General features: G+C 36.4%; 1 protein-coding gene across 4 annotated transcripts in view; it reads left to right on the plus strand.

Annotated features, from left to right (window-relative positions):
- ABI2 (abl interactor 2) overlaps positions 1-16,680 on the plus strand; it is a 72,130-nt gene that overhangs the window by 18,770 nt on the left and 36,680 nt on the right. For all 4 annotated transcript variants that reach the window (XM_072875338.1, XM_072875336.1, XM_072875337.1 and 1 more), the window contains exon 2: positions 11,399-11,566. In XM_072875338.1, the coding sequence (XP_072731439.1) occupies positions 11,399-11,566 (168 nt within the window). The remainder of the gene's footprint in view (positions 1-11,398; positions 11,567-16,680) is intronic.

Below are 16,680 nucleotides of genomic sequence, written 5' to 3' on the forward strand. Positions count from 1 at the left end.
GATTTGTGTAATCCAAGTGTGGTTATTTCCTAGAAATGGAAGAGTGATTACGCAAATTCCTGCCCCCAGTTCGTTTAAGCCCTCTCCTTTATCTACTATCTTTGAAATGGCATACTCCTGTTACCTGGTAGCTATGCCACTTCATTTCTCTTAAAGCTTTTTTTTTAGCCATAGTTATCAAAGGTAGGTTGGTCAAAATATAATAACTTCTAGAACGATAAAATTTTGGGGCATGCTCATGTGAGGAAGTAGGGTCAGTGAATGGCAATTGAAAGACTTGTGTTAGTTGGCTTGACAATGTGGGAAGAGTTCTGAGGATAACAGGATTGTATTTGTTGTGGACAGACAGCAAAGGCTTTCCAGCAGCTTGTGTTTCTTGGACTACCTTACTCCTTTTTACAGTGCCTAGTGAAATGAGACTCTGCAACACAGCTTAATGGCAACCTGATATATCTGTAGTAACTGATGCGGGTGTCATCTCCACGTTTGCCTGCCTCTCTTTTGGGAGCTATTGACTGAATAGGGTATATATCTTCCCCTTTACATGCTGCAATTACACTCTGGCAATTACAAGCTGTCCTGCCATCTGACTAATTACGTTAGTACATTAGGCCATAAACTGTGATGGTAGATGACATGGCTGCGCATCCTACTTAGCTTTTCTTGCTATGAGATTGTAATGTCTGGCCGTGGACACTTGGAAGCAGAACCTGCTTCTAGTGCCACAGATAACTCTGTCTGTGATTCTGAATTAAAGCCGTTAGTTGGCCTCAGTCATTGCTATGTAATGAATTGAATAGAGAATTTATAGTGGAACGAAGAAACTGGCAAAGTTGGGAAATAACTCAAATGTTACATAAACCCCTGTGACTGGATAATGTTTTGGGAAGCTGAAATAGACATCCTTTCTTAGAAATGGTGGATTTTGTCAGATTTCTTGAGAGAGAGGGATAAAATTTGTTCGTCTGATATTGCTAAGGAGAAGACAACTGGTGCAAGTAACATTTTTTGTACAGCAGAATGTAATTACTATATGATTGTAGTTTGTTCTAACTTCTGAAGGCCACTCTGCATCTGTAAAGTAACTTTTGCAAATGCTACAATGACTTGTTTTATTTTTATCAAGTAGCTGTAAAATAAAATTTGAGTTGAAGTGAATTAATCAATGATTTTTACTTCTACACTCAGTGATAACTCTGCACACTGAAGCGTCCTTGGTGAATGAAGAATTGTGGAACAGCGGATACATGAGATAGTAGAGTTAAGCCTGTGGATCTTTGCTGTTTCTGAGGTTCTTTGATCAGCAGATTTGTATTGGTGTAGTCTCCTATGGCCACAAATATTTTGATTTTGTACTGGTATTAAAGCCAAAGATGGCCTTGTATTTGGAACTCTAATAATACTTATGTTGTTCTATGAACTAGAAAATGATCCACTTCTCTCAGCTGCGTTATTGCAGAAGAGCTAACAGTAAGGTGAAGCCTGCATTGATAAACAGAATGAGCAGTGAGTCTTAAATGCACATGGGGAATAGGTTTCTCCTGCTGCTGCTTGCTTCTCAAGCAAGAGCTACATCTGATGCTGTAAAGCAGTGATGAATAACTATTAATATAGCTACATGTTAACTACATTTCAGATGCAAATACATTTGGATGCTATCATGCTGTTCAGTTTCTTGTGATCTATCATTTTAACATACATTATTTATGTCTTGAACAAACTTTATTATAACCTTGTCTAGTAGGTTTATATGAATGCAGCATGCCCTGTTTTTTTTGCATAAATAGGACTTTGTCTCTACTTTCAAAGAATAGGAACTTGCCAGTTTTGGAGAGCCGGACATTTGCATGTGAAAACTGGTCATCTGTGCTTGTGAATGTATGGAAATAAATACTAAGTTTGATCCTGGTGACAGTTAAGGGAAACAGATGACAGATTTGTTGTAATGATGCTGGCAGCATGAAAACAGTGGTGCAAGTGATTAGATGTCAGGAAAGCTGTGCTTGTCCACAACTATCATTTGTTGTCTTTTTCTTTTGGGTGCAGTAGACTGATAGTCTTGTCACAGATTTCAAACCAGTGAGTTAGTTTTACCCTCACTGGCAGCCTTGAATGCAGTATGTATTTTAAAAAGTTGCTTCTCCATTTCAGAGGTTAGGCTTCCTGTATATTTCTTTGAAAGGTAGCTTTCGTAGCTGTTAATCAAACCTACGTTGTGAGGCTCAGGACAGAAATGAAAATATCAAGTGAATCAACTGCAACGAAAACAAAAGACTTCAGCTTAATGTGAATGACCTGATAAATGACTGCAGCAGATTATTGATGCTGAGTTTCAGCTGGCTCAAAAATTAGGAAGTCACACTTATGATCAAGAAATTCTAGTGATATTTAGTGCATCATTACAGTTTTTTAGTAATCTGAAAAACAGAACAACCTGATTGATGTCAAAGACTTTACAAAAGTATGAATACTAAGAGTATATTCCTCAGCTAGCATGCTTGTTATTAGTATGCAGATACATTAACCTAAATTAGCATAATAATTTAATTATAAAAATGGAAATAACCTTATTTATATTTATTCATATCAGTGTAATATGATGAATGCAATTAACCTTGCATTTGGAAATGGCTTTTCTTTTTTAAATATCACATTTATTGCTCTCTCTTTGAATGTTGTTTGAATTATAAAATCTAATGATAGTTTTTATGCATTCTTCATTCTAAAACTGGTATCTTCTGTAATGATTATGTTTGGCCTAAATGCCAAAGTTCTTTATACGGCTTTGTTGATTGCTGTGCTTAGATTACTGTGTGATCTCAGCTCAAAAGGTGATGTGTTTGATTAGATTTAGAATATACAGCATTCACAGTGCCATGAGAGTAGTCCTAATCCTATTTCTTTTGAGTTATATTCAGAAGAGTTTACTTCAGTAACTTCACATTTAAAGGTGTTTAAATTTTGAAAGCATTTTGTGTGAACGGCAAGTTAAATGCTTTCATTTAGGTGTTGAGTAGAGACTTTGGATGCAATTGCAAAGAAATGTACTTTTCAGTTTGACATATTTATAAGGTGGGATGGTTTAGGTACCTGACTGTAACCTCTGTCTGTGCCTGGATGGTCCACCCACAACTCAAGTTTTATTGTAGTGCTGATTCTTGCATTGTGTATTGTCACTTCTGAGAGTAGTTCAGTAATAAAAACAGGAGTCATGCCACTAGGAGACTAACATGCTCCATTCTTTGCAGATGGGACAAAGAGTTGTCAAGCAGGTTACTTTAATTATAGTTAGCTGTCCAGATAAGGTCATGTTAGAATATTTTTACTTCACAATAGTTTTCTCTCCAAAGTCTAGAGCTACCATTTCTACTAAGTTGTATGCCAAATTACCAGTCCCATTAACCTTGTTGCTTTCCCTATTGCGTAGTCTCAGTATATCTTGCTCCTTGTGTATTCATTTGAATACAGAATAATAGAAAGTTGTCAGAGAACTTATCAGTGGGTTTGTGTAAGGCTATGTGTGAAGAATTATTTCCCATTCGTATCTGAAATGTTGTTTGCTTATGTTTCTTAACATTTGATTAATTCATAATGTTTAGGGTGTAGAGTACATGTAAATGGGCAAGATGACTACCAACTCCCCTTAATTTTAAAATAAATGTGTATACATTTCAGTGGGGTCATGAGACGATCAAGGTAGCCCTCCCTCTTCCTAAAATAATGGTAACAGCAATAATTACATGAATAAGCAATTATGTAGAGAAAAATGTTTACACGTAGAGATGAATAGTTTAGAGATTATAGTATTACAATTGACAGAGAACAAAAAAATCTACCCTGAACTCCAAGTACTTTGGAGCTCTGGTTATACTAAAGAACAGGTAGACTGGGTTTTCTCCTGTGTTTAATGTACTGATAGAATACATGGATCCTCCTGCACATCTGAAAGGGAAATGTTGAGGTTTTCGGGTAGTTCCATGGCATTTATTTTTTCAGGAGCTCTGGGAGATCTAATTTCCTTCTGTTCTAACATGTCAGTGATTGCTTCTGCTTTTTCACGCTTGTTTCACCTGCATGTAACAGCCCAACTACTCAACGAATTGTATGGTACATGTTTTTCATGCTGGGAATGAGTGGTTCTGGTAGCGAAGAAGGAGTAAGGGATATTCTTTAGCAAGCAAGTTAGTATTTAATGAGGTAGTTTGTTAAAACAGAAAGCTGTTGTATTTTTCACTGGCAGTTATGTAACTTTTTGGCGTGATTTTGGCATAATTATTGGATAATGATGCTCAGTTTTCTTCACAATCATTTTTTCTAGCTTACGAAAGGACCTCAGAAAGCACTTGGATGGGCTGAGCAAATACCATCTGTGCAGTTGAATAAATGTGTGTAAAATATTTAATTATGTATGAGGCTTTCAGTAACTTCAAGGAATTCAGCAACAAATAAAATGGAAAGGATGATATAAGAACTCAATCTTCTATTTTTCACAGGAAAACTGAAGTGTGCTTTGTCAGTATCACAGTTGGGCACATTTCGTACTGAATAACGCAAGCTTGTTGAACTCTGTGGCATGCAGCTTTTGTTCTTGAGGCTTCTTGAAGCTGATGCAACCTCAACAGAAACCTGAGGAGTTTTGCTTGCTGGTCTTACACAAATGCCTGCTTGGGTTTGTATTAACAGTAATCAAAAGAAACAACTGTTATATTGATTAAATGAAACTAATATTCCGTCTCATTCTTAAAATTTCACTGTTACTTTTTTGTCACATGTATTTAAATATGAGGTTTGTTTCACTAAACAGTACTGTTTTGAACAGTAACAAGATATGTATATGTTGGGGAAGTGATTATTAGATTCTGGACATACCTTTCAGTGTGGTTAGTCCGACGTCAAACTGTTGAACCTCAGCTTCCACTTTGACACCCAAGTATTACTGCATAAATGCTTTGTACGCTGAAGAGTTGATTTAAGTATGAATTGAGATTTTTCCATTCAGAATTCTTTTTTTTCCTAAGAGATTTTTAGGTTATAGGCTAGTTGTGAGTGATAGTAGGCTCAGGAATGAAAAGCTGTCTTTTTTTTTTTTTTTTCCCCTCTCAATTCAACACTAAGTATTCATCTTGGAAAAATTTTTTTTGTCATATTGATGTTAAAGGCAACAACTTGTGTTAATTTTCTGTAATAAGAAACACAATTTCTTTATCAACTCATAGGTCCACACTTTTTGGCTCATCTAATAGAATTTGTTGTGTAAGTTTTGTTAGCCCAGCTGAAAACTTTTGAACTTCCAAGTTGATGATGACTAGTGGTTAAATAATAAATTTTTTTTTAGAACTAGAGCAGGAAGGAAACCTAGCTACAATAACTAACTAAACTGACAGCAGCTTTTAGTGCTTCCTCTGATGCACCACTTTCAGACCTCTCTTAATTAGCTCTTTCCAATTCATAAGAGCTGTATTTTTCTTTTTTAACTTGTTGCTGTCTTTGAAGTCTTTCTACTTATTTTTCTCTTGGTAGCATTTCTTCTTTCATCTAGTTTGGCTGATACTCTCTAAATCTTACTATAGTGCTCATGTTGCCTCCCTCATTTATTTCCTTGTAGTATTTTTTCTGTATTAATGGCTGTCTTTTTGTAAAAAATTGTTCAAGTTCTTAACAGTAGCATAACAGACTTTATCACTATGTTCTGGCTGATCTCACTTTGGGGTGGAAGAATGCATTAAGTTCTCAGTTCCTTTCTAGCCCTGCTTTTTGTGCTCCATACGCATGTAAGATTTCCTTTTACCATTCATATAGCCAAATTATTTTGGCATTTTGCATACCTTACTGCATGTTTTATTCTCTCATCTGCCCCACACTCTCCATTCAATATAATTTTTTCTTCTTTGTAATTTGTTTTATACTGCTTGTATAAATACAAAAGTTTGTGTTTCCCTGGGCAGGAGAAAACACACTGAGAAGTTTAATTGCTAAAGTAAAATGATATTGTCTTGTATAGTCAGCAATCCAGGCCATTTGTTATTCAGATCTGGTAATGTAGTTGTGCTATGTAAATGGATTTTCAGAGTGGCCAGAAAAAGTGATGCCTAGGCTCTGCATCCTGACATGAAAAGTAGTCATCTTTGCACTTAGTGCAGGTTGAATTCCACATCCTTTCTAATGCTAGCAATTTGAGTTATACAATCTAATATAAAAATGAGAAATATTTTCAGGTGAACATTTGTATCATCATTCCTGAGCTGCGTTAGACTTGGTGTCCACCTTTGTTTGGCATGTGGAAGTGGAAACTTAATATTTCTCCAGCGTCTGAAAGCAAGCACATACGATTGCACTGTGTAATACACGCCTTTTCTGACTGAATTTGAAGTCTGTGCATTCATAATTGACTTGAATGACTGATCTGCTGCTGTTACCTAAAAGCCCAGTTTTGTATAGAGTAGTCACTGTAGTCTACGTTGTAGCTTTCAGACTGGATCCATCATGTGAAATATTTCCGTCTAGTCTATAGTTTTGTTTTGTTTTCTGGAGGAGGCAAAACAACTGTTTTAGTAGTGGGTGCTTCCTACAAATGGAAAACATTCACCAGGGAAGAGCTGGGCAGAGCAGTAGCTGCTGCTGTGTCTAGGTGCATGGGGTACCATTTCCTGCTGCAGCAGAGGTAGCCTCTCTCAATAGTAGCTGACACCGTCCATGCCCCCATATGTGTCTGGCAGGAGCATCAGATGAGCTCTCTGGGTGCTCTCACTTACTGCTGAGAGCAGGAGAAAAGGATGCTGCTTTGTGACTTGGCATGGACCACCTGATGTGTGCATTGTGTGGAGAAAAATGATAAACAGAATAGATGCTAAGCTGCTGCATGTAAATTGGATAACATGGGCACAAAAAACATCAATGATCCAAACATTTTATCTTTTTAAGGCTGTGAAGATGATCCAGCTGTGATGCTCAAGTATCTTGACACCATTTCAAAAGTTGAAGCTGGAAGTTTAAGAGGTGGAGATGCAGCAGCATTCTTAACACAGTTAATGGAAAAATATTAAAGGAAACAAATGAGGCACTGTGCACAGGTCTTGTGGGGAAAAAAAAAAAATATATAGGTCGTGGAGGGCTGGCAAAACTGCAGTGATGTCTGCTTTCCAGTACTTGCTCCTTTTCTCTAGCAAGCAGAACAACTCTGGATAGTTCTTCCCTCCTTATTCTTGATTGTGTGCTTCCTTGTGTTTCTGTGGCTATCCAGTGGTTTGGATGAGAGAAAACTCATAATTTGGTTTATGGATCAGATAATTTTCACTTGGGACTTACCTCCTGGTCTAATTTACTACAGCAAGGGGAGTGTGCAGTTTGTGTTGGGGACCTCTACTTCCACAGGTACTGCTGATGAAACTAGAACCCGAGTCTCCATAATATGATTAGTTGCTCAAACCATAATTCAGCAAACATGATTTGCTCTTGCTTTGTGGCATCTACTTAGTTTTGCTAGTGCAAATGTCTGCAAGTTGGTGTGACAGGGAAGATAATGGAATTGATTGGAGTTTAAAATAACCATTTGTTTCTTAGGTTATTTGTAAACTAGATTGGGACTCAATCCACCATGTGGCCCTACAGATACAGTACTGTCACAACTGAATGGAGTGTTAGGACTAGGAATGAGAGGCTGCCTATGTTGGCAGTGTTGTAGAAGACTTATTTGTCAAACAATGGCTTTGATTTCTTAAATTTAATGTCCATTAAAAAGTACAGATCAAGCTGATCTAACAGTTGGAAGCATTTGCTTCCCTAAGAGTGGTGTGTGTATAGATGTTTTGATGTCCATTTTTTCATAGGCATGCAGAATTTTATGTGTGTGAGTGCTAGCTAAAGATATTTTAAAACTTTAAAATGGAGAGATAGTGGTCTGTTTCATGGCATTTAATTTAGGTCAGGGCACTGAAAACATACTTGCTACCAGTTCTTGATCATGCTGATTGCAATGTTTCTGAGAACTGAAGGGCTTCAAGGACTCTGGTTAGTATCCTTAAGTGTTCATGGTAATGAGTCTTCATTTTGTTATGGTGAACATAGCAGAATAAATTTCTCTTGTTTTCAATATTATACATAAAAACAGTATTCCATAGGTTACTGAAACTACTGTAGAGAGGCTATCAGGTTGATTAGGGCCAAATTAATATTTTTATTTTCTCTAGAGAATTTTGGTAGGTGTGGATATTGAAGTAACTTTTTGCCTGCCTTACAGTCAGGTATGAAGCGCATTGGTGGGTATTTTGGTGTTCTGAAGATCAGAGTATCAGATCTTAGTCTGATGAGGGTTATGTTTGAATTTGGTTTACTGATAACTTGAAATCATGATCTTATTTGCAGAAATCCTTTTAGTTACATAGTTACATACTCAGTTATCAGTGTACCATTTAGTTGTCTAAATCGGTTGCTAGGTTTGAGCATGGCAGCAGTGGTAAGCAATATACTCCTGATGGACATCAAATTATACATGGGGAGCTTGTTACATAGGAGCATATGATAAGATACCATATCTGGAAATCTGCTTTCCAAATTAAAAGTTAGATTTCATGCTAAACACAACTTACCATTTCAAGTTAAATTTTAACTGACATTTATTATTACATCTCCACAGGGGAACTTTAGGTTTGCTGTAAGTATTCCAGACTGTTTTTCCTAGTCGTTGTGTGAGACCCAAATTTTCATATCTTGAAAGTTTTTAGGGTAAACTTGATTGTTTTAAAATGCTGTCATTAATTAATTTTTTGTTGTTGTTGTGAAATGGCTTGACAATAGTAGGTTCAAATAGTCATTTTGATTTGAAAACTCAACACATTCTGCATCTTTCAGTATAGAGGGAGAAAGTTCAAACTTTAATTTTGCTGTGCCAAGCATGAGTGGAGTTTTCTTCAGAGAATTTTGGGCTCTGTATAAAGGCACGCAGAGCAAATCATAGTTGTTCAGGTTATCAGCCAAATACACAAACTAGACCTCTCAATCAAAAGTGTTTTTGTGCTAGTAGCAGTTCCAAATGTGTTTATAGGATTGCTGTTTTATGAAATTTTTAATGTGTTTGAACATTGAGAAGCCAGTTCCTTGTTAGTTTGACCTGGTGTGAAGGGGGGTGACTTGAATTTAGCTGTTAGGTTACATCAGTGGAAGGACTAGCTCTGAACACGTATTCATATTTGTGCTTCTTTAAGCAGTAAAACCATATCAGAGGGTCATAATTTCTAAAATGATAGATTGTTTTCCTTTTGTTCTCAAACACTTCAGCTATTACTGAAAAAATACTGTGTTTGCTGGCTTCTGCTCAGCTATTCTGGATGTACAGTGTGCTAATGTAAATCAGCAGTTCTGCTTCTATAAATAGGCTTCGTCAGCAGCTGCAGAGCAAAACTGACAAGCTTCTGGTCATTTTTATTATTGCCATTCAGAAATTGTTTGAATAGCTGTGAAAGTGTCCGGTGGTATTGTATACCTGCTGTAGTGATATTTGCAGACTAAGCTGAGGTTATGAGCAGGGAGAGGGAAAGAAAGAGTGCATTTATAAGCCAACAGTGTGAGAGTAGAGGCAAAGAGCTCTGTATTCCTTCATTTGGGAGTCCTTAAGCTGAGTTTGGAGCTCTTTTATATATGACATGCTATCCAGCTGGCTGAAAGTCATGAGTTCTTAAATGGGGTCTGGGGATAGCATTTATCTAACTTCTTTATAGCTGGATATAAGGCAGCCTTTACAAGCGTGCTCCGTTTGGGAACGTAATCATACTGTGTCCTGAGAAGCTGTCTTCTAATATTTTCGGTTCCTTCTGCTGCTGGGTCTGGTTTTGTCTGCTGCATGGGAAAGAAACAGCCAGGCAAGAATGCTTACCTTCTGCAGTGTTCCTCCCCTCCTGCACCATCGTGAGAGCTTTGTATGGCTGAACAGCAACTGCTGCTATCCTTTCTAGAAGCAGACTAGGAAGTGGTACCAGTGTGGCCTGCAAGAAGAAGGAATGCTAACAGGCCAACCAAGTTACCCTTGTTGTTTGTGGACACAGGAGAGGTTGCCAAGAAAGAAAAAGTATTGAATATCTTCCATGTGAGCATTGAATTCAAGTCCTCTGTCTGTGTTTACATGTGTAGTTTTTTTGTTTGTGGGGTTTTTTTTGTTTGTTTGTTTTTTTCTTGAAAGCTAGCAGTCGTCTTTTAAGAGTCTTACTACAAGGTCTCAGGAAATATCTTGGGCTGTAAGAATTATTTTCCTGAAATAGAGATATGCTTACTTTCAGTGTTTTCCAAAGTACATATAATAAAACGGATGGTAGATTCAGCTTGCGCTGAAAGATATGGAATTACTTTATATTCCCCCTCTAATAAAAGCACATTTCTTGAATCTTGATACCTAACCTCTGTGAATAATATCTAAAGGAAAGGAAATTATGAAATATAGTATTATAATGGCAGGTGGGAGTAGAGAACATTTGTCAACTGTTGCTTTAGAAACAGCACCATCAGCCTGTGAGGTGGCTAAAGATCACCTGAAAGTGAAATTCAGTGTATTTCAAAGCCTTGGAAACTGGAAACTTTCTTAGCATCTTAATTGTATGTTTTACCAGTGCTTTAATCTGTATTCTTTGCACTGAATTAGATCTTAGTGATGTTAACTATTATTCAAGGAGAAACACAGAACCCTGACAACTAGACTCTTAGCTTATTATTTTTAATGTTGTTTGAAATGTATGTATGTTTTTAAACTTCTAATTGATATCTTCTGACTTGATAGCCTAAATATTTTTAGGTGCTCTACTACTAGAAAAATGGATCATACTAATTCAATGTGAAAAAGCATAAAAAATGTTTAAAAGGAAAACATGGACTTGTTCTTCTTAAAAAAGTCCTCTCACATTTTATTCAGCTACCATTTTAAGGGAGTAATTGTAGTTCATTCACTGTGAGCGACCATTTGTGGCATTAATGAGGTCTAAATAATTGGGAGAGATGAGGAATATGGTATTTGGCAGATCCTTGCAGGCTGTTAGGAGAATTAATTGAAGTACAAGGTTTAGGAGAACTAAATAGTTCTAAATAGTACAAAATTTAGAAGAACTAAAGAAAAAGTATCTGAGTGCTTTTAAAGTTTATTGCTAAAATACAGTATAAAAAATTGCACTTTAAGTATTTCAAGAAAAATGAGCATGTTGTATACTAGCTTAATTCCTTCTATGAAGTATAGAAACTCTTAAAATACAAAGTTAGTATCTTTTGTGGAATTAATGGAAAGGAGGAAAAATGGTAACTTTGATGTAAAATTAGTTTGACTTTATAATTCTTTGTCCTTTAAAGACAGGTACAAGGAGTTCATTCCAAGAATCTTTGTGTGAGAGACTTTACTAAATAAACCTTTTATTTTTGCTTTTAGTCAGCGGATAAGCAGCGAGCCCTGGAAGAAACCAAAGCCTACACAACCCAGTCATTAGCAAGCGTAGCCTATCTGATCAACACTTTGGCCAACAATGTTCTCCAAATGCTGGATATCCAGGCATCCCAACTTCGACGCATGGAATCTTCAATCAACCATATTTCACAAGTGAGACTTTTTTCCTGATTTTTTTTTCTTTTGTTCTTTGTTCTTGAAATTACACAGCAAGTAAAACTCTCACCTGACATTTTGTGAATGAGAAAGATAGTCCCATTTAAAACAGAAGGATGCATTTCTTCTCATGTTAATTCTGAGAATGGGTCTCATTATGTGATTGTATATCTGTGTTAGCGTGAGCATTTTACATAGGATAAGAGATTAAATGTATTCTTGGCCAGTTTATTGTTTGGAGAGGGGTCCATTCTGCATAAGTGAAAAGCACAGAAAAATTGGTAATGGAAAAATCAGAATATTATGTTAAGGGATGGATTAAGCTTTCCAGCTCCTGTTTGGTGACTTTCTGTACATGGTATTAATTGGCTACAGGCACTTAAAAGAAAGAAATATGAAATGGATGGTGGAAAACAATACTTGTCATCTTTTTACTTTTCCTGTTGCTGTAATACTGGCATCTAAAGACAAAAGCATAGATGACAACAATAGTTTGCTCCTGGCTTTTCTTAATAAAATGTACTTTGCAATGACATGAACAGAAGGCAACATTAATATTTCAAGTTTGTGTATGGCTGCAGAATTCCTGCCATTGTTTGCAATTTTTCTGAGCAGCAATAAACTAAGCTACTATTATCAGGAACCCATGTCCTATCACCACGCTGATGAGAGAATTTTGACTGCCAGAACAGGCTGAGGATGGATGATAGATTTATTGGAGGTTTACATGCCAATGACGGATTAAAAGAGAAATTAAGAGCAATGATACAGCACTTCCTGTTTTTCTGTTACTGCAGAGTTGGTTGGCATCCTTACTGAATATTTTGTGTCTTATTTGACCAATACATTTTGGCTGCTAGGGTTTCTTGATCTCCATGTGATAATGTCATAAACTAAAATAGAGAATATTGTGGTATTTAGAAAGACATTTGAAAGTGGGAGCTGTGTAAGGTAGGAAATCAGATTGAGCTGATCTGTTAACTTGCTGGTGCTGAAAGGGTTGATAAGCTAGTAGAAGTTTGAACCAGCAAAAGAATAATTTTATGTGAGCTTAATGGGCTGATGAATTGGCTCACTGAGGGGTCAGATGAATTCCAGAGCAGGTGCAAAGGAAGGGGTGGGGAGGATTTTCCCTTCTGCTAGTAGTACGCTATTAGATTGCCTCAGTTATCTAATGCAACTGCATCCTCAAAAATAAGCTGAGAAGTTTGATTTCTTCTGCTACATGCTTCTTGTTAATCCACGGACAAGTCAATTCATATTTTTTTTCCCAGAAAATGTCAGAAATTACTCTGTGTGTGTGCGTGTGCATGTGTGTATGCTATATATATGCTGTGTATGTGTGTATATGCTTCTGTATGTGTGCTTGTGTGTGTGTGTATGTGCTTCTTGACAGGCTAGCGCCAGCTGACAAGTATTTCAGCTACTTGAGAGCCTGATGCAAAAGACAGTATATGAATAAAATGTTCAGAGTTCACTGGATTTTGCATTTTATAGATGTGGAAAGTTCATTTTGTCACACAGTTTCTGTAAAGTAGCTTTTGGGGAAAGGTTCATAGCATTTTAAATTTTTCCTTCTGAGAAGCTGAGATTTACACAGATTGAGATGCTAGGTTAGATTGTCTTTGGCATTTATACAAAATGGCTAGTTATTTAAAATGGAGCACTAAATTACCAGTGCCCAACACCTAATAAAGATCTATCTGCCAAAATTCATAGGCTGCACTTGAACAACAAAAAATTTTTTTTTTAAAAAATAGCTGTAAAATTGAAAATTGAGTCTGGGGTTTTTTTGTTTTGGCTTGGTTTTTTTTGAGTCTGCATCATTCGTATGTAGGATGCTTCCCAAATCTTCATGGAAGAAATTATATCAGAGGAGCAGACAGTATTTGAATTTTGGATATTACATACATGAATTGTGTTGATCCAAGGAACTTTATGAAGTTGAATTCAATATGTTCAGAAATGGCTTCATCACATGATACCAATGTTGTAGATGGTTATATTTTCTGTCTTAATTTCAGTGGTTATTTTTCTTTAAAAAATGAATTTATTTTGTCACAGTTTCTGTGTAATAAATACTTTCTTTTCAGGAAATTTGATTATACTTCTCCTGGAACAAGCCTAACCTGCAGAAGATTTCCTCGGTCTTTTTTATGTTGGGTGTAAAGTTTGGTGGACTGTTTGTAGTACCACTTAAAATGCCTCATGGTATAACACCTCATTGCCAAATTACGATTTCAGTCAGTCTGACTTGAAATTATGTCACTAATGTAGAACAGAAAACAGGTTGGTAATTACCATCTGCTCGCAGTGCATTATTGCATATTAATGCTTTGGTCAGTAGGTATTGATATTTAAGTTTAGAAAACACTAATGCAAATTATGATATCTGGATGTATAATCCTGCTTTTAATTCTGATTTGGAATTCCACATATTCTCCAAAGAAGGGAGCAAAATCATTTGGCTCTTAGTAAGAAAACTTCTTCAAAAATGCATGTTTTGTTCAAGTGTAGCTCAAACTGGAAGAGATGTGATTAACTTTAGAAGATAAAATATTCTAGTTCTCTGTTCATTGATAGAATGCCAATTTATATAACTTTCTGTGTTTCCTTCTAAATGCCAACTTAATCAAAGAGCTGAAAAGGAAGCTGATAATCATTTGTGGTTTTTCAGATTATATATAGGTCCTGAATAAGGAAATCGTTACTATTGAAACTATTTTTATGCAAGTGATTAAATCCTCTTGGTTTAAAATTTCGGATTACTTTGATTTGGTCTGAAAGCTGATGAATCTATTCTTATTTGCCTTCTTGAACCTTGTCCAGAACTAGATGATATGCAGTGTTTCATATTTGGCTGAAAATGTAAATCCTAAATACAGATCATCTGTATAAATATTTATACTTGTTAAAAAAATTGTTAGAGTTAGCAGACACTATGAAATGTTGCTAACGTCCAAATTCTTTAAATTAATCTGGCAGACTTTCAGGTTTTAATATTTATATGATGAGAAATATTTTTTCAGTTTAGTTATAGAATACTCTTAGTTAGCAAGGTCATCTTTAAAACTTTGCTGCTAATTACATAAGCAAGCATGTTATCACAATTATGAGTGATAGTCATGAGTTATCTCCAATGGCACTGCATGATGGAGAAATCTGCTTCATCCTCTTCTTATGGAATCTGACTCCCATGATATTGTCTGTGAGAATAGGTATTGAATAGACCGCAGACTTGAACTTCTCTGTAGTCAGCATGTGTTCCTTAGCTGAATTGTAGCAACATGCGTGAGCTGGTTGGTCTCTGTAGGGAAGTTCACTTGGACCTTCCATTGATAAGTCAGTAAAGGCTTGTGACTGTTTTCAGTTGTCTTATTCTTGCAAGTTACAAGAATAGCCGAACTCTTTCAAAAATGGTAATGCAAGTCTAATTTTCCACAGTATATATTACCCGTTTATGGAGCAAGTAGCTTTTCAGCATTTTTGTATCATTATGACCTCTTTCTTTGAGTATAAATTACATACAACTTGAGTTGAGGCAATTAATGTCATATTTCTAATATGTCAAAATTAGACAGTTACTCATTTTAAAGTAATAATCCAGTTTTCAAGGTAATTTGCAATTAGTTTGTTTAAATTCTATCAAATTAGATTTAAAAAAAAAAAAGCCTAGCAACACTATATTTAAGCAACGTTTTCTTCTAAGATTTTTTTGAACTGAATTTTAAAAGCCCAGACTAACAGACTGACAATAAATGGATACATTTAAATTAGAATGTTTTGAGAAGAAGAAGAAATCAAGGCTTCTGGAGACTCCTATTTCTGAAATTTCACTACAGTTTAGACTTTCAAAGTGCTGTCGTGGTTTAACCCCAACTGGCAACTAAGCACCACACAGCTGCTTGCTCACTCCCCCCCCAGCAGGTTGTGGGGAGAGAATCAGAAGGGTAAAAGTGAGAAAACTTGTGGGTTGAGATAAAAAGATTTTAACAACTGAAATATAATAATAATAATAATGATGATGAAAAGGCAAATAACAAAGAGAGAGAAATAAAATCCAAGAAAGAGAAGTGATGCAAATGAAAACAATTGCTCACCACCAACTGACCAATGGCCCGCCAGTCCCCAAGCAGCAGCCCCCCGCCAACCTCCCCCCAGCCTTTTATTGCTGAGCATGACACCGTATGGTGTGGAATATCCCTTTGGGCAGTTGGGGCCAGCTGTCCCAGCCGTGTCCCCTCCCAGCTTCGTGTGCACCCCCAGCCTCCTTGCTGGTGGGGTGGGGTGAGAAGCAGAAAAGGCCTTGACTCTGTGTAAGCACTGCTCATCAATAACGAAAACATCCCTGTGTTATCAACACTGTTTCCAGCACAAGTCCAAAGCATAGCCCCATGCTAGCTGCTGTGAAGAAAATTAACTCTATCCCAGGCAAAACCAGCGCAAGTGCTAACTTAATACTTAGAGAAATTTCACTTACAGGTAGAAGAGAATATTTCTCAAAACTCTTGAGTTCAGTGACTTTTAAGTGAAGTGGTAAACAGTGTTAACTTCGGAATCCCAGAAATGTTTTAATGTTTTTTCTATTTTAATCTTTACAGATCTTGAGGCTGTTTTTATTGAATTCAGTATGGAAATTTGATGTTTCAAAATGGCCAGAAAATTCCTAATAGAAAAAAATGCAATGGCTTATACTTTTTTTCCCCTTAAGCTATCCCTTGTCTTTTTGCAGGCATCTTGGAAAGCATATGAAAAGATTATAGTAATGAGCCTAAACTCTAACAAACTGTCATTTAAAAGCTTTTGCCAAAGATAGTGGAGCTATCGGGGAAAACAATGTGTGATAATCCTGTCAGGAGTCTGAAATTTCTTGTTAGAAAACAGTGTTTCAAGTTATAGAAGGGCACAGTGTATCCCATCTGCTCTTCCTGACAGACTTTCCAAGTGAGGTGTTTTGTTAGTCCAGCTCTAATCCCAAAAACTTCTCAATAGAAGTTTCTAAACTGCTGAGTAAACATTCTGCTAGCATTCTCCTGTCTCACTTAAGGGATTTATGCTAGTACTGGAGGCAATAATTACCTGTGTGTTGAGGATAAATGTTTTCATTTTCT

The sequence above is a fragment of the Ciconia boyciana genome, chromosome 10 (assembly GCF_034638445.1).
Source record: "Ciconia boyciana chromosome 10, ASM3463844v1, whole genome shotgun sequence".
Lineage (NCBI taxonomy): Eukaryota > Metazoa > Chordata > Aves > Ciconiiformes > Ciconiidae > Ciconia > Ciconia boyciana.